A 22,334-nucleotide genomic window follows, 5' to 3' on the forward strand; every position below is an offset into this window, starting at 1 on the left:
TGTATGAGTTTCCTGCGGCAGTTGTAGCAAATTACCACAAATTTAACAGCTGAAAGCAACACACATTTATCCACTTAACGGTTTTGGAGGTCAGAGGCAGGTTAGCAGCGCTGTGCTCCTTCTGGAGCTTCTAGAGGAGAACCATCTCCTTGCCTCTTCCAGCTTCTAGAGGCTGCCACATTCCTTGGCTCTCCATCATTCTGATCTGTGCTTCCATCATCACATTTCCTTGTCTGACCCTGACACTCCTGCCTCCCTCCTCAAAGGGCCCTTGGGATTGTATTTAGGGCCCCCAGTAATCCAGGATAATCTTCACATCTCACGATCCTTAGTTTACTCACACTGCAAAGTCTTTTTTTGCCGTGTAAAGAGCATACTCAGAATCTGGGGATTAGGATGTGGACATCTTTGGGGGGCTGTTAGTCCACCACGCTAGGCCAGCACTAGTTATGGGGAATTGCCAGAACCTTAAACTCTTGGTGTGCCTGGCGGCTTTCTCAGGCCACCAGGGCCCACTCTGTGTGGCAAGTATCAGAGGGGCAGGAGAATTAACCCCCCTGGGAGCAGCCCTCGGTTCCCCTGACAGAGAGCAGTTGGTGGATAAATATCCCAGCTCCCCCGTCCCTCACACGGGATACTCTGTGAAGTGTGCTCTATACCATGCCTTTGTTCCCCAGCAGGATTAAGCTCCAGTTGCCCATAGAATCACCTTCCTTGTCTTACTTCCCATCCTTCTACTAGTATTTCCTAGAATCACCTCCAAATAAACTACCCATTGCCATCGAGTCAATTCAGACTTAGGGTGACCCCATGCATCACAGCAGAGGTGTTCTATAGGGTTTTCTTGGCTATAATCTTTATGGAGGCAAATTACCAAGCCTTTGTTCGGCAGTGCCACTGGGTGCGTTCAAACTGCCAACTTTCAGGGTTGAGCACAAAACATTTGTGCCACCCAGGAACCTTCCAAATAAACTACTCGTACTCAAATGTTTGTCTTGGGGTCTCTCCTGGAGGGACCCAAACCAAAACAGTACCACTTCTCATTTTAAAGGTAAAGAAACTGAGACTCAGAGAGGGGACCTGAGCCGCCCAAGACCACACAGCTGGTAAGCAACTGGAATGAAATCCAAACCCAAGCCCACCCAACCCCAGGGCTAAACTTTAACTACCTCTATCTGGTTCAAACACCAAAAGAGCACAAGGCCTCTTGGCCTGAAGGTGGCAAGAGAAGGTTTCCAACTCTCCAGATGCCTCACTGAAGCTTCCTGAAGACCAGGAGGGACCGGCAGCAGGGATGTCCTCAGGAGAGATGAGGCATAGGCAGAGAGAGAGGTCAAGGACTCTACCCAAGGTCACACAGCCTGGAACTAGAGCCCGCGGCTCTGAAGAATGTCAGTCACGCCCTTCCCAGGCTCAGAGGAGGGGCCACAGAAAGGCCTGTGGGTGGGATACCCAGCAAGGAAAAGATCCAGGGGGCATGAGTGAGGGAAAGGAATCCTGTCCCCTAGACGCGCCATATATTAAGCGCTGACCTTTTTCACGCATGCCTAATCTTAGCAAAGAAAAAGATGGTACCAACAACAACAATCGACTCGCCCTTAATGAGCACTTATGGGCCAGGCGCCATTCTGAGCACTTTACGAACAGTCCTCACAGCTCTCCTACCAAAGAATTACCGCTATCCTCCTTTCATGTGTGCAGAAACTGAGGCAGGGAGAGGGGGATCACTTGCTCAAGGATGAACAGCATAGGAAGCAACTCTGAGGACATGGGGACAGAGACAAGCTGCCCGCTATCTTCACCCATGCTTAACCCATAGATGATGAACTGGGTTGAATAAAAACCCAACCCAAACCCAATGCCATTGAGTTGATTCCAACTCATAGTGACTCCAAAGGGTTTCCAAGGCTGCAAATCACTACAGAAGCAGACTGCCACATCTTTCTCCCACAGAGCCACTGGTGGTTTCGAACCGCTAACCTTTCAGTTAGCAGTTAATCGCTTTAACCACTGCACCACCAGGGCTCCTTGTTGAATAGCTTTCCCCAAAAACTTATGTCCACCCAGAACCTCAGAATATGACCTCATTTGGAAATAGGGTCTCTGCAGATGTGATTACCCAGACCCAGTGCCGTCGAGTCGATTCCGACTCATAGCGACCCTACAGGACCGAGGAGAACTGCCCCATAGAGTTTCCAAGGAGCGCCTGGCGGATTCAAACTGCCGGCCCTTTGGTTAGCAGCCGCAGCACTTAACCACTACGCCACCAGGGTTTCCCGCAGATGTGATTAGCTGAGTTAAAGATGAAGTCATACCGGAGGAGCTGCTGTTGTTGTTAGTTGCCCTCGAGTCAATTCCAACTCATGGCGACCCTGTGAATACTCCCCGGGGTTTTCAAGGCTGTGACCTTTTGGATGTAGACTGCCAGTCCTGTCTTCTGAGACACCTCTGGGTGGGTGGATAGATGGGTGGGTGTGTGGACCCTAAATCCAGTAACTGGTGTCCTTATAGATGGCAATGAGACAGACACAGACATACACAGGGGCAATGGCCATGTGACGATGGAAACAGAGGCTGGAACGATGCAGCCACAAGCCAAGAACAGCAAGGGCTGCCGGCAACCACCAGAAACTAGAAGAGACAAGGAAGGGTCCTTCCCTAGAGCCTTTGGAGAGCACAGCCCTGATGACAACCCGATTTCAGACGTGTGGCCTCCAGAGCTGTGAGAGAATACATGTCTGTTGTTTTAAGCCCCCCAGTTTGTGGGACTTTGTTATGGCAGCCCTAGGGAACTCATATAGAAGGGAGACAGGAAGAAATGAAAATATCCAGGCCCTCAGACAAACCTCCGAACTTGGGAACCCCCAAAAGTTTGTCCTCAGAGGGCCCTAGATGTCCCAGCACCAGACTCTGGTTGTACATCGAGAACGTTCACCCCCCTTCCAGAGGGGCACATGAGCAGCCATTCCCATTCGGGCAGCCTTTGCCCTCCCGGAGAACGGGCCAGGCCTGAGGCAGCAGACAGGCACAGGCCCAGGCCTAAGAGAGCCTTTGTTTGAGCCAGGCCATTCAAGTGGCCACACCAGCAGCTGGACTCCCAGCCAAGTGCCTGCCAGGAAATGAACCCTTGACACGTGGCCCAAATGCCCAAGCTGCACTTGGACGTCTCCCCCCAGGCAGAAAATACAGCACCAGAGGGAGAAATGAAACACTCTGGGCCAGTGCCACACCCCCCACTACCTCACCCTCTCAGCAGCATGGCCTCATTCTACCTAAACAATAGCTGCTAACACTCTCAGTGGACACCCCTGTGTGCCAGGGGCTGTTCTAAGCCCTTACACATACAGTGCTAGCTCAGTTAATCATCTCAACAATCCTATGATGTAGGTACTATTACCACCCTCATTTTACAGATGAAGAGACTGAGGGTCTCAGAGTACACCTGCCTGTGGTTAATAGCCAGTTAAGCACGAAGACTGCATTCAAACCCAGGCAGTCTGGGCGCTCCCTTTTTATTTTTTTTTAATTGGGATATAATTCATATGCCATAAAATGCATGCTTTCAAGTATATAATTCATTGGTTTTTAGTATACTCACAGAGCTGTACAACCAAAACCACTACCTAATTCTAAATATTTTCATCACCCCAAAATAAAACGCTATATCTGTTATTAAAGTCACTCCCAATTCCCCTCTCCCTCTATTCCCTGGCAACCACTAAATCTACCTTCTGAGTCTACGGATTTGTCTATTCTGGACATTTCACATAAATGAATTCATATAATATGTGCCCTTTTGTGATTGGTCTTTTCACTTAGCGTGATGTTTTATATGTTCGTTTATGTCCTAGCATGTATCGATACTTCATTCCTTTTCATGGGTGAATAATATTCCACTGTATGGATACATCACATTGGGCTCTTCTGTAAGCACTATGTCATCAGGACTCTCCAGAAGCATTTAATAGATGCTTACCGGATGGCTCTAGGGTAGACAGAACTGCCACTTCCCATAAGAAATGGCCCCTTCTCAACCCCACGCCTTATCACACCAAACGCTACAGAGGCGGGAGAGACCCTGGAGCCCTCTCTCCCCGCCTTCAGGCCAGCTGGCCCTCTCCTCACCCCCCGCACGCCCACACGCCCCCCCCCCTCACCTGTAGTGAAGGACAAATCGGCATGCCACAGCACCAAGGAGCAGGATTATCGTCAGGTAGAGCTTGAACTTCTCATACTCGTCCTTGTAGGCGAACCTGCCACCACAGACCCCCCACAAAAGGTCATGTTACTGTTACTATCCCACCCTGAGATCCTTGACTTACCCCAACTCCCACACCCCACAAGGGCCTTCTGAGCCCATTAAGAAGAGATCTGGCCTTGAATTAACGGTGATGACCAATTTGGAAAAAAGAGACAATTACAGAAAAGTTCCCCAAGTCCCTGGACTCCCGGTTTAGGGCTCTAGGCCCATGGTGAGGGTGGCCAGGAAGGCAGAGACAGGAATGCCAGGATGAATTTCCCCTGGAAACTGATCGATTTAGGGTGGACAAGACCACCCGCTTCTGATGACAAATGTGTGTGATGAGGCATGGAACAGAGAGGGGCCATTCTCATGGCAAGTGGGGGGTCCTGTCCATCCAACATACTGACTCTGTGAAAGGAAGGAAAACCTCCCCCAAGTGTTCTACCCACAGAGGAGGAAAGAGCCAGAAGGGCCCAAATAAAGCCCCAATTGTTAATGTATTTTCATTTATGTAATAGTCCTAGCCTGGGCCCATCTTGCCTGAGTTGAAAGAGCAAAATGCCCAGGCCCCGCAGAGCTGGGTGGGATCTAGGTATACGTACTTGGCCTGGTTGCTGAGAAGGGTCACGTTCACATTGCCCAGGACCAGATTTAAGTATAGCCTGGAAGAAAAGCACTGTGAGGACCTTCTAGTGGGCCAAATGGTGTCCCCCCAAAAATATGACGACATCCTAACCCCCAGAACCTGTGCGCGTGGCCTTACTTGGAAAAAGGGTCTTTACAGATGTGATTGGGTTAAGGATCTCTAGATGAGATCACGCTGGATTTAGGGTGGGCTCTAAATCCAATGGCAGACATCCTTATAAGAGAAAGGAGAGGGAGTTTCGAGACACAGAGACACGGAGGGGAAAGGCCATGTGAAGACAGAGGCAGAGATTGCAGTAATACAGCCACAAGCCAAGGGACACCTGGAGCCACCAGAAGCTGAAAGAGGCAAGGACCCTCCCCCTAGACCCCTTGATTGGACTCGCCAGGCTGGTGTAAAGATAAAACCACTGACAACAAGAGGCTCCCAGCACAACGCCGGCATACAGTAGGCACTCAATAAACATTTATTCTCTTGGGAGAGAACTAACCTATCCTCTTGACCTCAGGGTGGTGCCAGGAATGTTGCACGTGCCAAAATCAAATGCTTCATCTTGTTCCTTGCAAGAGCCCTCCCAGGAATGCCACTATCTACCTGGCGGGGCTGAAGTCCCTCCTCGGGTTTAGGGAGGAACATGCAGAGAAGCCCCCTTCTCTTTCCTTCCTCACTTCCCCCCTTTTCCCCTCAACCTCAAGTGCCCACAGGGAAATGGAAGTTAGGTGGACTAGGTGTTCTAGGCCTGGGCGTCTGCCTGAGCAGGAGCAGAATACGTCCCCAGCTCCTACCCATTCTTCTTGGGCAGGTAGGCCTCCATGTCGAAGAAGATGTTCTGCCGTTCCCTGATGTTGGCGCTCATCTGCTGAACGAGCTCCACCTCCTCCTGGCTGGCATGGCATTTGTACCTGTGGTCAGAGGTAGGGCATAGGAGAAGCGGTGGCTTTAGTCAGACTTGGGGATCTAGGCACACTGGGGCACCACCCTCCCACCACCTCCCCATCCTTATGCTTCTGGCAGCCTCGGTTCTCCATCTGTTCTCTCTGGGTTTGATTCTGGCACATCCATCTGTTCTCTCTGGGTTTGATTCTGGTGCCTCCATCTGTTCTCTCTGGGTTTGATTTTGGTTCCTTGTTAGCTTTGCAACCTTGGAAAATAACCCCTCTACCTTATTTTCCATATCCCCAAACAGGAATATCAGGCCTACCTCATAGACACTACCACTGTAAAGATTAAATGAGTAAATACAATGTAAAGCCTTTAGAAATGACACTTCACACATAGTACAAGCTCACTGGAGACTGGGTGGCAATACCATTCTCCCTCTCGGCTTTGTAAAAGAATGACATGCAGGGTACTAAGAGGGCAGACAGGGAGGGATCCCAGAAGTATAAGCAGTTAACTAGTCAAGCTCTGCCTGTTATTCCTTGGTGAAATTTCACTCTCGAGACTAGAGAAACAAGTCAGACACACCCTCAGAATGGTAGGCGTTCTCAGTGTATAAGAACCTAACTCAAAAGTTAACCTTCTAACCCAGTGGTTCTCAACTGGGGCGACATTGCCCCCCACCCCCACGGGATCCTTGGCAATGTCTGGAGACATCTTTGGTCGTCACAACTGGGAAGGGGGGTGCTACTGGCATCTAGTAGGTAGATGTCAGGGATGCTGCTCAACATGCTACAGTGCACAGGACAGCCCCTCACAGCAAAGAATTATCTGGCCCAAAATGTCAACAGTGCCAAGACTGAAAAACCCTAGACTGAAAACAGACTCCTGAGTCCCGCCATCAGTAAGATGCGTCTTTCCAAGAGTGGATGTCTTAAATGGACACAATGAGAAAGTTGACATACTGTGAAAAATGTAACCAATGTCACTGAACAAATTGTGTAGAAACTGTTAATGGGAACCTAATTTGCTAGAAAAAAAAAATGAGTGAATGTCTTTACATGGAACCATCCACACTCTTACCTTGACCCTCTACCACCTGGCTAACAGACCTCCATTTCCAAAATGGTCAGCCAAGGTTAGGGGTATAATCAGTAACCTTCCCAAAAATTGTCCACTAGGGAAGACAGAGGAGTCACAAACTCTGGAACAGAGACCCAGCTAAGTAACCTGGGACAAGCCACGCTAAGCCTCAGTCTCCCTGATTGCCTAGAGGGTCACAGCATGTACTATACCCCTTCACCTATAAGGAATGAGAGCATGTCTTATAGCATGAGACAGGAGGAGCAAGAAGTGACTTAAATCACAAGCTCAAGTATGTCCCCACAGGGGATGCCAACAACTACCCCTAAACAAGGAACTCTGGTTGGGAAAGCCCCCACACCCATGAGAAGGATCTCTGCTGTTTACCTACCCAGCATGGCTTCTTACAACAGCACTACAACTTTCTCACAGGAAACATCCTCTCATTCTTCCCCCCAGTATGGTTCCAATAGGACTGTCCCACTCCGAGCTCTAGGGTGGGCGTGTGACCCAGTCTTGCCCAACCAAAGTCTCCATATCTGGGTCACGGGCAGTCATATGACCAATTCCAGCCAATGAGGATCATACCCAGAACTTTTGCTAAAGGATAGGTAAAGAAAATTCTCATTCTGCTGAGGTGGCCAAGTTAGTGGAAAGTAAGACTGGAGAACATAAACCTGACACTGCCGGTGGCCACCATAACCTGATAGCGAAGCCAATCCAGAGAAAGGCAGAATTTAGAGAAAAAAAAGATTCCTAAAAACACCCTTTGACCCTCAGGTCTGGTGATTCCAAACGTTACTCCTGGTTTTATTCCACTGACATTTCCATTTTCTACTTAAGCCAGTTTTGAGTTGGGTTTCTGTCCATTAAAACCAGGGAGCAGCTGTGCCCCACATACCTCTGGAGTGTGTACTTCAAGTCCTTCAGCCGCTTCTTCTGCTTGTTGATGGAGCCGCTACACAAAGTCTGCAGAGCTGTCACCTCCTCCAGCTTCTGCTTGTAGATCTTGTGCGTTTCCTGAAGGAGGGAGGAGACGGGACGTGGTGTGGGAACAGGTGAACAGGTCATTTTTCACAGTCTGCTATGGTCAGGGGATGTGACTACAACGGTTGCGTTTTATAGCTAAAATAGTACAACTACAACTGCGAAGGATGTGGTTGAGATACTGCTGGCTTAGAAAATCAGGGCTGGAATTGGGGAGGGCTCAGCACTTGCATAACAAGTAACTCCTATTCTTCCTGTCTAGCTTCCATCCTCCCTGAAGGCAAGGGCAAACAAATATGCCTTTGAGAATCCTTAGTCCAGATGGTTTGGGTAGAGCTGACAGGCACCGTGGTCTAGAGTGGTCAATCCTGGCCAATCAGTATCCTCTAATCCCCTGGCACCTGACTGGTTCAGAGGTGGGCATGTGGCTCAAGCTAGGCCAATGAGAGTCAGCATGGGGATTTTGGCTGGAATTACATTACTGGTTTAGAGGTGCTTTCTTTCTACTGGAGTTGCTAATCTGGTAGAAGACAAACCCGGGGATTCAGAGTGGGAAAAGCCTGCCTGAGGATGAAGCCAAGTAAAGGAAAACAGAATTGAGTGATGGTGACAGAATTCTCATGGTATCATTTCAGCCCCTGGAACTTAACAAGCCTGAGTAAAAAGGTACCCAACTCTTTGGGTTATATAAATAAACAAATTCCTTTTCATGTAAGGCAGTTTGAGATGGGTCTCTGATCCTGGCAATGGAGAGAATCCTCACTAAGTCAATTAGAAAAGCATACATCTCTTCTTCCCTTACAGCCAACCCTCCCTACCCCAGAAGTTGTCACTCCAATAAACCCAATATCTCATTCTTAGAAACAACCATTCAGGGCCATATGGCCAGGAGAAACACAAGAGACTTTGCCCCAATGCTGCGAAAATGGATCACAGTAACTTCTCAACATTTGTCACCAAGACACATCTCCCAATAAATAATGCCATATGCTGGGAAACAACCACTTAACTCTAGAGTCCTGATCATCTAAGTCAAACACACCAATTTAGAGAAACCAATATGGGGGATGAAGACCACGATATTAAAACCAGGAAGCCAATGAACATATTTAAAGTGGCTGCTTTCTTCACTGGAAGGAAATGTATTTAGCAGAGGGATAAACAGAATGGTCAAACAGCGAGGATAGAGCCTAAACTCTCATGCCTGCCAAGTGGGGTCCCTAGACATGAAGGTTAAGCCAGAAAATCATGAAGACGTGAAGGCAAAGAACTGCACAGACAACAATTAGGAGCAAAATCCAAGAACACTGTCAGTAAGCCACTCTTGGTCCACTCATTCAGAAGATGAATGGGACCAGTCCCCTTGTATTGATATAGTACTCTCCCTCCTGGGTCCCCAAAGGGGAAAATCATGTCTCTCTTTTTTTTTTTGGTTAACTGTTTATTGTGAAATAATTCAAACTTATATATGAACTGCAAGACCAGTACAAAGAATTCCCATATACCTACCACCTGGATTCACTGATTGTTAACATTGCACTGTATTTGCTTTATTCCCTATGTGTGTGTACGTGTACACACGTGTGCATGTGTGTGTATGTTCTTTTTTTAAATCAAGGGTCAATAAGTTATAGCCCGTAGACCAAATCCAGCCCGCCACCCGTTTCTGAATGGGCAGTAAGCTAGGAATGGTTTTTATATTTTGTAATGGTTAAAAAAAAAAATCAAAAGGAGAATATTCCATGACATGTGAAAGTTTTATGAAATTCAAATTTCATAGTCCATAAATAAAGTTTTATTGGCACATGGCCACACCCAATTATTTACATATTGTCTATGGCTGCTTTCACGCTATGACAGCTGAGTTGAGTAGCTGTGGCAGAGACCGTATGGTCCGCGAAGCGTAAAACATTCACTATCCGGCCTTTTACCAAAAAAATTTGCCCACTCTTGTTCTGAGCCATTTGGGAGTTAGTTGTAGACATCATGCCCCTTTATTCCTAAATACTTCAAAGGATAGCTCCTGAGAAGAATGACATTCTCTCATACATACACAGCATAATTATCAAATACAAAAAAATTAACATAGATACACTACAATATTATAATTTCATATACCACCCAAGTTCAAATTTTGCCAACTGTCCCAGTAATGTCCTTTTGTGGTGATTTTTCCCCAGATCCTGGGACCAATTCAGTCTCATGCCTTGTATTATTGCTCTTATCTCTCTGTTGTCGTTCACTGTCATTGAGTCGGCTACTGACTCAAGGCAACCCCATGTACAATGGATCAGATCTTCAGAAGTAGATCACCAGGCTTCTCTTCCAAGTCTTGCTTAGTCAGGAAGCTCTGCTGAAACCTCTTCAGCATCGTAACAACACCCACACCTCCAATGACAGGCAAGCAGCAGCTACGCGTGAGGTGCGTTGGCCGGAATCAAACCCAAGTTTCCTGCCTGGAAGGTGAGGATTCTACCCTTGAAGCACCACCACGACCTTATCTCTTTACTCCTCTAGCGTACAAGCTCCTCAACCTCTTTTTTGTCTTTCGTGACACCGACATTTTTTAAGATTCCAGCCCTGCTACGGTATCAACTGTTCCTCAATCTGAATTTGTCTGGTGTTTCCTTGTGACTAGATTTCGGGCATGTGCTTGGGGAAGGAATGTCACTGAAGAGACGCTGTGTCCTTCTCAGTATATGAAATCAGGGGGACATAGCACCAGGGATGTAAGCTTTGCTTGTTAATGGTAGTGCTCATCTGGTTTCTCCACCATACAGTTACCATCTTGCAATTTGTAATTAATAAGCAATCTCTGGAGAGAGCGGTGGAAACCGTAGTGGCATAATGGTTAAGAGCTATGGCTGTTAACCAAAAGGTTGGCAGTTCGAATCCACCAGACACTCCCTGGAAACCCTATAGGGCAGTTCTATTCTGTCCTATAGGGTCGCTGTGAGTGAGAATCGACTTGATGGCAATGGGTTTTTTTTATTTGTTTTGTTTTAATCACTTTTGAATTCTCCCCTTCAGTGCCGAACAGCCCTCTATGTTCAACAAGTATCTGCTGGTCATAAAGAAAGCCCTCCGGAATCCGAGGAGGACAGTGGCAAAGACACCCCGATCTGACTACACCGCCTTTGTGAAGGCAATGCGTTGGACTGGGAGTCCTTGGCCCACGCAAGCTGAGGCTTCTAGGAGATAAAGGTCTGTGCTACTCCCTGGGCCCCTTTTCATGCTGGGGCCCCCGCAGGAGTGATAAGACCAAGGCTGCAAGATCAGCAACCAGATGCCCATCAGGCCCCCTTTAGCTTTAATTAATATTTAAATTCACAAGTAAAGCACGAAGACAGTCTCCTTGTTAAAAATTAAAACATTACCACTACAGCTGAAGTCTGTTTTGAATACACCCCTAACCTGTCTTCTCCCCCTTCCCCAGAAGTAACCACTATTACCAGTCTATTCTTCCAGATCTTTTTCTATGGATTCCTCCGGATCTGTATTCTATGTAGTTCTGTAATTCTATATAGGCCTATTTCTACACACACACAAATATTATATACAGTCTTTTATATATACATATATACACACACACACACACACACACACACATACACAAACCCTGGTGGCATAATGGTTAAGTGCTACAGCTGCTAACCAAAAGGTCGGCAGTTTGAATTCACCAGGCACTCCTTGGAAACCCTATGGGGCAGTTCTATCCTGTCCTACAGGGTCGGTATGAGTTGGAATTGACTTGACAACAATGGGTTTTGTTTTGTTTTTTTAATACATATGTGTACTTATATGTATATATATGTACATGTATATATGTATATGTATATATACATATTTTTCCAAAGACTGTCTCTAATAGCTCTTTTTTTTTTCCTTTTAGTAACAGGACATCACTGAGTAGTAGTGGGGCACATGGCCACCCCGCTGAAGACTACGTTTTCCAGCCTCCCTCGCGGCTAAAGTGTAGCGTTAGTGGCATACAGGGAGAGGTGATGTGTGCAAGTTCTGAACCACATTTTTCTAAGGAACTGCTTGTTCTCCAAAGGAGCCCTGGTGACGCAACGTTTAAGCACTTGGCTGCTAACCAAAAAGTCAGCAGTTCAAACCTACCAGTTGCTCCGTTGGAAAAAGATGTGGTAGTCTGCTTCCATAAAGATTATAGCTTTGGAAACCATATGGGGCAGTTCTACTCTGTCCTGTAGGGCCGCTATGAGTTGGAAATGACTCGACAACAATGGGTTTTTTTGTTTGCTTGCCCTCCACTCTCCCTTCACCCTGCTCCCTGGCTAGGATATGGTAACAATGGGTCTGGTTACCTTGAAACCAGAGATGGAAGCCATGTGACGGAAGCCACCCTGCCGTTCCCAACCAAACCAACCTGGGTCCCAGGGTCACCTCACGTGACAAAGCTTCCCACCTGTGAAGGTTTTAAACATGGCCACTTATTCTCTGGCACCCCTCAGATAGAGAGGTAGGGGTCTCTGTTCCTTCCCACTTGAATCTTGGCAGTCTCATGACTGTTTTGACCAATAGAACATGGCAGAAGCAACACAACGAGACTTTGGAGACAAAGTCATGAGAACTATGCAGCTTCTGCCTTACTTGTAGGAACACTCGCTCTTGGAGGAAAAAGTCCAACCACCCTAAGGTCACCATGCTGCACAGAATCCCTAACACATATAAGCACTTCAATCAACAGTCCCAACTAAGACAAACTTTCTTGTCTTCCCAGCCCAGGTGCCAGGCATGTACGTAAAGAAAACTCCAGATAATTTCAGCTCCCAGCCACCGGTGCTACCCCCAGCCATCCAAGTCTTCCCAGGTAGGGCCCCAGACATAATAGAGCACATTCAAGCCATCCCCACTGTGCCTTGCCTAAACTCCTAACCCTTGGAATCTATGAGCATAATGCAATTATTGCTGTTAAATAAACGGAACACCACCTACCCTGGACCACAACTTTCCTCTGGACTATTACATGAAAAAGAAAACAAAAGAAAGAAGCCACCGCACTTAAGCCATTTGGAGTCTCTTTGTTACAGCAGCACAGCTTATACGTCAAAACACGTACTTTTGTTTTTTAATACAATAGCAGAATTAGAATATACGTAGGAGTCTACAACTTTTCCCACCCAATAATTGGTCTTGAAGATCTACCCATGTAAGGACATACTTTTTACTCCTGTGCAGTATTTCATACTATGGATATACTACAATTTACTTAGCCATTCCCCTATTCCTAGATATTTAGGTTGTTTCCAGTCTCTCACTATAACCAACAACGCGACACTGACATCCTTCCGCTGCGTCCCTGTGCTCACATGCAAGTATCTCTCTGGGGAAGGGAAGCAGAATTGCTGGGTCAGAAGGTATGGGCATGTTTTTGGTTTTAATACAGTTGCTGTCGAGTTGATTATGACTCATAGTGAACCTACAGGACAGAGCAGAACTGTCCCCGGAGGATTTTCAAGGCTGTAATCTCTACGGAAGCAGACTGCCACATCTTTCTTCCTCAGGGTGGCTGGTGGGTTCAAATCTCTGACATTTTGGTTACCAGCTGAGCACTTAAACCTTGGCAAACGGCACTGTCGCATGGCTGTACCAATTTAAACTCCCACCCACATCCTGAGACAGTTTCCATACCTCACTAACTGTTACGGACTGAATTGTGTCCCCCCAAAATTTGTGTATCAACTTGGCTGGGCCATGATTCCCAGTATTGTGTGACTGTTCATCATTCCGTCATCTGATGTGATTTTCCCATGTGTTATAAATTCCACCCCTATGATGTTAATGAGGTGAGATTAGTGGCAGTTATGAAAATGAGGCAGGACTCAATCTACAAGATTTAGGCTGTGTCTTAAATCAATCTCTTTTGAGACATAAAAGAGAGAAGCCAGCAGACAGGGGGATCTCATACCACCAAGAAGGCAACATGAGGAGCAGAGCATGTCCTTTGGACCCAGGGTCCCCACACTAAGAAGCTCCAAGACCAGGGGAAGACTGATAACAAGGACTTTCCTCCAGAGCCAACAGAGAAAGCAAGCCTTCCCCTGCAGCTGGCACCCTGAATTCGGACTTCTAGCAACCCAGACTATGAAAGGATAAACTTCTCTTGTTGAAGCCATCCACTTGTAGTATTTCTGTTACAGCAGCAGTATATAACTAAGACACCAACACTCAATGTTATCAGCATTTAAGTTTTTCTAGGCATTTTTCTAATGCCTCACTGTAAATATTTTCTAAGGCATCAGATTGTTAGGACAGGAAGTCCAGGGCCTTCTCTTGCCTTTGTTCCCTCCATATGGGGTCGTTCCTGCTCCCCCACAGTTCTCTCTCTGCCATTGGCCAGAGCTACTTCCTAGGGGAGATCAGATACTAGAGACCACACACCTGGTTCACTTCTGGCCTCTGCTCCAGGCTCAGGATTTGCAAGCCATGAGGAGGATGACATGGGGTGGAGGAGTAGGAAACAAGGACCTTATTGTGGTCTGCTCTCCATCCCTGGGCCATTCCTCGCCCATGCCCAGCCTCTGAACATTCCACCCTCGCGCCAGTCCCACAAGGAACAGGAAAGGTTATCAATTCACTTTCTGGATCCTCACTTTTTCTTGTCAGCTGTCCCTTCATGCATTGTCCATGGGGCAGTTCTGGCAGGTGGATGAAATACCATTCCTGTCTTTCTTCAGAAGCTGGTGCCTGGCTACCGTCTGAACACAAAGATGTCCCCCAACAGAGCCTCTGTTGGACCTGTGTTTTGGGATGCTTTTCCAGGTGCAGGGATGACCCATACTAAGTCAACCCGATTCCTCTTTCATCCAATCAGCCTTGGCCATGTGGCCTCAAAGGGAGTCAGTGGGCCACATGGAGACCTTGTGTTGTTTTTGACAACCAGACGGCTATCCCTCTTCTAGTAAATGTCACCCTATTTTCTTTGGAAATTCATATCACTCCCACACTCAGTCCATTAGATCTGGGTAGGGGCAGGGGCTAACCCCATTCCGGCTCCAAGGGAGGTCACCTGACCCAGGCCTGGCCAGGCAGAACATCAGCCTCCTGACCCATCTGATTGGTTCAGGAATGGGCATTCGGAGCCAATGAAACTCACCTGTGGGGCTTTCATCAGCGCTGCTAAAAATGAGACACTTTCTCCACTAGCTTTGAAGCTAGCAGGATACGAGTCCAGGGCTCAAGAAGCTGTTTTGCCAACACTGGGGGAACCCTGCCTGAGATGAACCCAAATGAAAGGAAAACAGGTGACAATGACTGAGCACTAATGACTTTATCTGAGCCCCTGTGTCCTGGTCAACTAGGGCTGCCATAACAGAAATACCACAAGTAGATGGCTTTAACAAAGGGAAATTTATTTCCTCACGGTCTAGTAGGTAGGTTACAAGTCCAAATTCAGGGGGTCGGCTCCAGGAGAGGGCTTTCTCTGTCAGCTCTGGAGGAAGGTCCTTGTCCTCAATCTTCCCCCGGTCGAGGAGCTTCTCAGGTGCAGGGACCCCATGTCCAAAGGACATGCTCTGCTCCTGGTGCTGCTTTCTTGGTGGTAGGAGGTCTCCAACTCTCTGCTTCCATTCCTTTCCTTTTAACTCTTGAGAGATAAAAGGTGGTGCAGGCCACATCCCAGGGAAACTCCCTTTACCTTGGATCAGGGAGGTCTCCTGAGTAAGGGTGGTGTTACAATCCCACTCTAGCCCTCTCGACATAAAATTACAATCACAAAATGGAGAACCACACACAATACTGGGAATTGTGGCCGAACCAAGTCGACACATACATTTTTAGGGGGACATAATTCAATCCATGACACTCTGGATCCACATTCCTGAAGGCACCACACCTTAGGCTTCCCAAGTACACAAGTCTACAAAGTCTGTTTTGTTTTTGTTTGCTTTGCTTTGCTTTGCCAGTTTGACCTGAGTGTCTTTATTTCAGATACAAGTGTCAAAACCCAGATTACTATGCCAGAGAAAGCTCTTCTTTGGGGCAAAATTAAGCACACCAGGTAAGAAGAGAAGCCACAGGCTTTGGGCTCCTCATTATCATGATCTTACCCAGGTGCTTACATCATAAAGACACCAAAGCCAAGGACTTGGAGCCCAGATGAATGACTCCAAGTCGGTAACTAAAACACTCTGTTGACTTCAAGTTGACTCTGACTCATACGACCCTAATTTCTTTTTTTTAATCTTTATGGAAGCAGATCACCAGGTCTTTTCTCCTGCAGAATATCTGGTGGGTTCAAACAACCAAGCTTTTGGTTAACAGCTGAGAGCTTAACTCACTGTGCCACCAGGGCTCCAGTAATTAAATAGGCACCAAGAAGTGCAGATCTCTGAGCACCTATTTTGGGACTTTTTCTCCCAAACTATAGACCTAAACCACTATTTTTAAATAACTTTACTGAAGTACAATTTATGTACATAAAATCCAGCCGTTTTAACCGTATAATTCAATGATTCTTAGCAAACCGTCACCACTGTCCAGTTTCAGAGGATCCCCTAATCACTCTAGTAAGATCCTTGTGCCCAGCAGCAGTCACTCTTCACTCTCCCAAGCCCCAGGCAACCACTAATCAACCTTCTTTCTCTACAGATTTGCCTTTTCTGGACATTTCATATAAATAGGATCATACAGCGTGGATTTTGTGTTTGGCTTCTTTCACATAGCATAACCATTCTGAATGGGCATGAGTGGTTCAGTGGTAGAATTCTCATCCTCCGTGCCAGAGACCTGGGTTCAATTCCCGCCAAGTGTCCCTCGTGCACAGCCACTACCTGTCTGTCTGTGGAGCCTTGCATGTTGCTGTGATGCTGAGCAGGTTTCAGCAGAGCTTCCAGACTAAGACAGTCTAGGAAGAAGTGCCTGGTGATCTACTTCCAAAAATCAGACAGTGAAAACTCTATGGATCACAACAGTCTAATCCGCAACCAATCACAGGGATGGTGCAGGACTGGGCAGCATTTAGTTCCGTTGTTCATGGGTTGCCACGAGTCAGGGGCTGAGTCAACAGCAGCTAACGACAACGTTTTTGAGGTTCATGTATGTTGTAGTGTGCGTTGTTTTTTAAATTGCTATTTAGCAATAAAAATGTGGTCTAGATCTACCACATTTTTTTAATCGATTTATCAGTTGTTGGACATTCGGGTTGTTTCTACTTATTGGCTGTGATGACTAATGCTGCTATGAATAGTCATATGCAAGTCTTTCCGTAGCCATAACTTTCATTTCTCTTGGGTAGATACCTACGAATGGAACTGCTGGGTCGTGTAGTAAACTTATGCTTCACTTTTTAAGAAAATGCCAAGTTACCAAACCACTATTTTCTCTTCCAAACTTCTCAGCAGTAGACTGGAACACGGGAGACAGTCACCCAAAACTGGGAGTCAGCTCTCTGCTCACAGCACAGGGAGCACCAGCTTATTAAATGTGATTGACTCCTACATCAAGTCACTGCCTCTAAAAATAACCCAGAGAGCTGGGGACACCCAGCAGCCGAGCAGCTGGGGAAGAAAGGGCTCCATTCTGCAGCAACGTAAGCCCCTGCCTCTTCCTCCAACCCCCCAACTGCCCTGTTCAAGACCAATCAAAACAAGAAGCACACTAAATGGAATATCTAACCAGATAGAGATTCAGGGGTAAGAAAAAAGGATACTTACAAGGAAAACAAGGCCAGAAGACAGTAAAGAATCAAATGCTCACACATTTATTTTTCCAAAAGAGAAGACGTAATCACAGCACACTGCCCGATTCTGGCTGAAACGATATTTACGCGGTCACGATGATGTAAATGACTGCCACTGTGCCTATAGGGCTGTTTTTCATTATAAGCCTTTTGGTACCGATGGACTGTTTTTTGGTCTCTTGCTTATTTTATTATGAAATATTTCAGGCATTCAAACAAGCCAAGATAGAAAACCATTAACAACCATATTCTCACCCTCAGTTTAAGAAACGATATCACTCACAGAGTTGAAATTCCCCGTGTATCTACCAGGATGTCTTCCCATCCTCCGCCCCGGAAGACTCCACGTCCACCCCAGATCCATTCGGGCTTTCTCTGTGCCCCGGGAGGCTGACCCTGATGAGGTATCTTCTGGCCTCCCTGGACCTCTGTCTCCTGGTTGGGTTTGGCCAGTGAGAGACAGCAGCAGAAGACTGGAGGGAGGCAGGAGAGAGAGGCTGGGGTACGTACTCCTCCTGCTTCCTCCCTGCTTTGCTTCTGGACTGACCCAGATGCACCCATCAACCACTACGGCTCCTGTTGGGCAGCTCACCTTCCCCAGTACTGAGCTCTGGCGACTCTTCTCCCATCCTCTGCCCCTTTAGGTTTAAAACTGGTAAAAGCTCCCTGCTGTGGCCAGCTCCAGAGTCCCTCACCCTTTAACCTGCCCAAAAACCAAACCAAACCCATTGCCCTCAAGTTCACTCTGCCGCATGGCAATCCCAAGTATGTCAGAGAGAACTGTGCTCCATGGGGTTTTCAATGGCTAATGCCAGACCTTTTTTGCAGGGCACCTCTGGGTGGGTTCAAACTACCAACCTTTCAGTTGGTAGCTGAGCACTTAACAGTCTGCTCCACTTGGGGACTCCTTTAATCTGCCCTCACCTCTATAAATAAAAATGAGTTGCCATCGACGCTGACTCATGGTGACGCCACGTGTGTCAAAGGAGAACTGTGCTCCACAGGCTTTTCAATGGCTAAGTCTTTTTTTTTTTTTTCTCAGAAGTAGATCACGAGGCCTTTCTTCCGAGACGCCTCTGAGTACACTTGAACCTCCATCCTTTCGATTAGCAGCCAAGGGCATTAACCATTTACACCATCCAGGGATCTCCATAAATAGCCCCTCATTAAACTCTTTTGGTGAAACCCTTTTGAGGGAACCATCCGCTTCTTGTCAGGGTCCTACCTGAAACTCCACGACACTGAATTCGGTTTTCATCACTCCCTTGCAAGTCTTTATACATGTACCACACTTGGATGTATCCATAAGCAATACATAGTATTGTTCTAAATGTTTTTAAGTTTATTATTATTGTCACACTGTATATACCCTGCTATAACTTCCCTCTACAACTTTTTGCTCAATGGTTGCTATTTTTTTTTTTTTACAATTTATCCATGTTAATACATGTAGCTCCAGCAGTTTATTCCTTCAGTTATTCCTACCCCACTGAACAGATATTCAGTGTAATTTTCCATTCTGATGGACATTTAGCTGTTTTAAGAGAGTGTTACAAAAATTCTTGTACGTGTCTCCTATTTGAATTTTCAATTGTGTGGGTTAATGTGGTTTTTAGTTGCCACGGAATTGATTCCAACTCACAGTGACCCCACGTGGGCAGAGTAAAACTGCTCCACAGAGTTTTCAAGGTTGTGACCTTTCGAGGTGACTGTGGGTGGGTTCAAACGGCTCACCTTTCAGCTAGTAGTCAAGTGCTTAACCTGCACCACCCAGGGATCCTGTGCAGATATGGATTACTTATAAAAATGTAGAACAGATCCACAAAAAAAAGAAAGACAGAGATAAGCACTAACGTTAGCTCTGTGAGATAGTATGTCCCATAGCTTCTTTCCTACAGAAGGTCAATTACCATCCTCCACAAGCATACAAGACACAAACAAGTGAGTTTCTGCTGGAGGATTCGGGGATCTGCCTCTCCCGTCCTCTGAGGCCCCACGCTCTGCTCCAGTGGGAAGATGAGGTTAACGACTTCAGGTCTCAGCACGGCTGTGAAACATCTGGAGACACCTTCTTAACACCACGTGGCTGAGTCATAAGATCCAGAACTGGGGAGTCCAAAGTCCTGAGTCAACATTTGTCCCAGGAACTTCAAGACAGAGGAATCTCATGACATTTACAGGCAGGGCTCTGGCCCAGGGGTGCCAGAAATGGGTGGGCAGTCCGGTAGATTCCAACAGAGCCATAACCACCACCAAAAGGTGACAATTTCTTTATATACTCACCTTACAGCTATACTTTTCTGATGATAACTTTTCAAGACATCACTTTTACGTAGTTCTTTTTCCAGGGAATCACCTTCACATAGATTTTGGGATCTTGATTACTGTATACTGAGCTAGGACTCGTTGCCATGGAACTACTACCAAGGTTGGCAAGTTGACCTCATTTAAAGTATACAAGTTCTGTAGTAGGAACATTCTCTGAATCACGTGCCAGGATTGATTAGAGATGTCTGTTGCAGGAGCAGGAGGTGGGAGTATCAGTATGTGTGTCAGGCATTTGGGAGGCAGAATACCATAATGGCTAAATGATTAGGCTCTGTAGTCAGACAGCCCGAGTTCAAATCCAGAGTCTGTCACTTATTAACCAAGGAAGTTTCATCAAGTTATGTAATCTTCCTGTGCCTCAGTTTCTTCAGTTGTGAAAGGGCTAGGAAATCAAACTCCGGCAAGGATGATGCCTTGCCTGAAGCCACTTGTCATGGACTTCCCAATTCTATAAGCCAATAAATCTTCTTTTTGGCTTAAAGCCAGTCAAACTGAGTTTCTGTCACTTGTACTAGGAGTCCTGACCAATGCATTGTGGGAAAGCATCATACAAATGTAAAGCAACCCAGCAAGTTTAAAGGCTTATCCTTAAGAGCTAAAGGTCTCAGGATACCTCTGGAGCCCACTGTGTTAGGAACCCAAGAAGTATTTGATGTAGACACCAAGCCAGAGTTTAAATTCTGGCCCCACTACTTTCAAATTGCTGACCACCTCTTAGTCTCAGTCTTTTCATCTGCGAACAGGGTTGTTGTTTGGATTGAATGGGATGATCCATGTGTCACACAGTTAGCTATTATTACTGTTCTTGCTATTATTATTATTATTATTATTGTCAGCCCTCACTTTGTAGATTAAAAAACTGAAGCTCAGTGGCAGAGGTAGGACCTGAACCCAGGAATCCTAACTCCTGACCCAATGCTGCTTCTACAGAAAGACATCCACAAAGCAACCCAAGATGGAGAGAAACAAAAGCCAACAAAAGACCACCAGGACACAGACCTGCCCTGTCCCTGTTCTCCCTAGGTGGTGTTAAGAGCACAGATTGTGTTGCCTGACAGCCCTGGTTCAAATCCTGGCTCCAGCACTTACAAACCATGTGTCCCTGAGCAACTGACTTAACCTCTGTAAAATGAGACTAACAAGATCTATTTCATAGGGGTTTAAGGAAATAATACTCATGTTCCTGCTTCCAGCCTGCCCCCTGACGTCTGCCCTAAACACAGCAGCCAGAAGGTTGCCTATTTCATTGGCAGTAAAAGCCAAAATCTTTGCAATGATCTACAAGGCCTTGGAAACCTTGGTGGCGTAGTGGTTAAGTGCTATGGCTGCTAACCAAAGGGTCGGCAATTCGAATCCACCAGGCGCTCCTTGGAAACTCTATGGGGAAGTTCTACTCTGTCCTATAGGGTCACTAGAAGTTGGAATAGACTCGACAGCACGGGGCATGGGTACAAGGCCTTAGATGACCTAGCCCCCCCACCTTTTTAAATTAAGTTGTAGATAGTATGCTTTCTCCTAAATACTTTAGCATGCATATCATTAATGAGATTTTTTTTTTTAATTTAACTTTATTTTTGGTGAAAATATACACAGGAAAACTCACTCCCATTCTACCGTTCCCAGACATAATGATCAATGACACTGGTTACATTCTTCACAAAAATCCCACAACTGGACCAATGAGCAACATCATGATAAACAGAGAAAAGATTGAAGTTGTCAAGGATTTCATTTTACTTGGATCCATAATCAACAGCCATGGAAGCAGCAGTCAAGAAGTCAAAAAACGCATTGCATTGGGCAAATCTGCTGCAAAGGACCTCTTTAAAGTGTTGAAGAGCAAAGATGTCACCCTGAAGACTAAGGTACGCCTGACCCAAGCCATGGTATTTTCAGTTGCATCATATGCATGTGAAAGCTGGACAATGAATAAGGAAGACCGAAGAAGAGTTGAAGCCTTTGAATTGTGGTGTTGGCGAAGAATATTGAATATATCATGGACTGCCAAAAGAACGAACAAATCTGTCTGGGAAGAAGTACAACCAGAGTGCTCCTTAGAGGCAAGGATGGCGAGACTGCGTCTTACATACTTTGGACATGTTGTCAGGTGGGATCAGTCCCTGGAGAAGGACATCGTGCTTGACAGAGTACAGGGTCAGCGGAAAAGAGGAAGACCCTCAACGAGGTGGATTGACACGGTGGCTGCAACAATGAGCTCAAGCATAACAATGATTGTGAGGATGGCGCAGGACCAGGCAGTGTTTCGTTCTGCTGTGCATAGGGTCACTGAGAGTCAGAACTGACTCGACGGTACCTAACAACAACAACAACATTCTTCACATTGTGTCAACATTCTCGTTATTTCAGTTCTAGTTGTTTCGTGGTCTAGCCCCTGCTGACCTCCACTCCTATCCCACTGCCCCTTGTTCACTCAGCTCTAGCCACCAGGCACAGCAGGTAGCCTC

General features: G+C 46.5%; 1 protein-coding gene across 7 annotated transcripts in view; it reads right to left on the reverse strand.

Annotated features, from left to right (window-relative positions):
- The window catches only part of TMEM120B (transmembrane protein 120B), a 47,365-nt gene that overhangs the window by 21,914 nt on the left and 3,117 nt on the right, over positions 1–22,334 (reverse strand). For 6 of the 7 annotated variants that reach the window (XM_064272155.1, XM_064272153.1, XM_010599854.3 and 3 more), the window contains exons 2-5: positions 7,753–7,871; positions 5,675–5,791; positions 4,846–4,905; positions 4,158–4,253 (exon numbers count right to left, since the gene is read on the reverse strand). In XM_064272155.1, coding sequence (XP_064128225.1) covers positions 4,158–4,253; positions 4,846–4,905; positions 5,675–5,791; positions 7,753–7,871 — 392 coding nt within the window. The remainder of the gene's footprint in view (positions 1–4,157; positions 4,254–4,845; positions 4,906–5,674; positions 5,792–7,752; positions 7,872–22,334) is intronic. The other variant, XM_064272154.1, reaches the window with a different exon arrangement.

This window comes from Loxodonta africana, chromosome 19 (genome assembly GCF_030014295.1).
Source record: "Loxodonta africana isolate mLoxAfr1 chromosome 19, mLoxAfr1.hap2, whole genome shotgun sequence".
Lineage (NCBI taxonomy): Eukaryota > Metazoa > Chordata > Mammalia > Proboscidea > Elephantidae > Loxodonta > Loxodonta africana.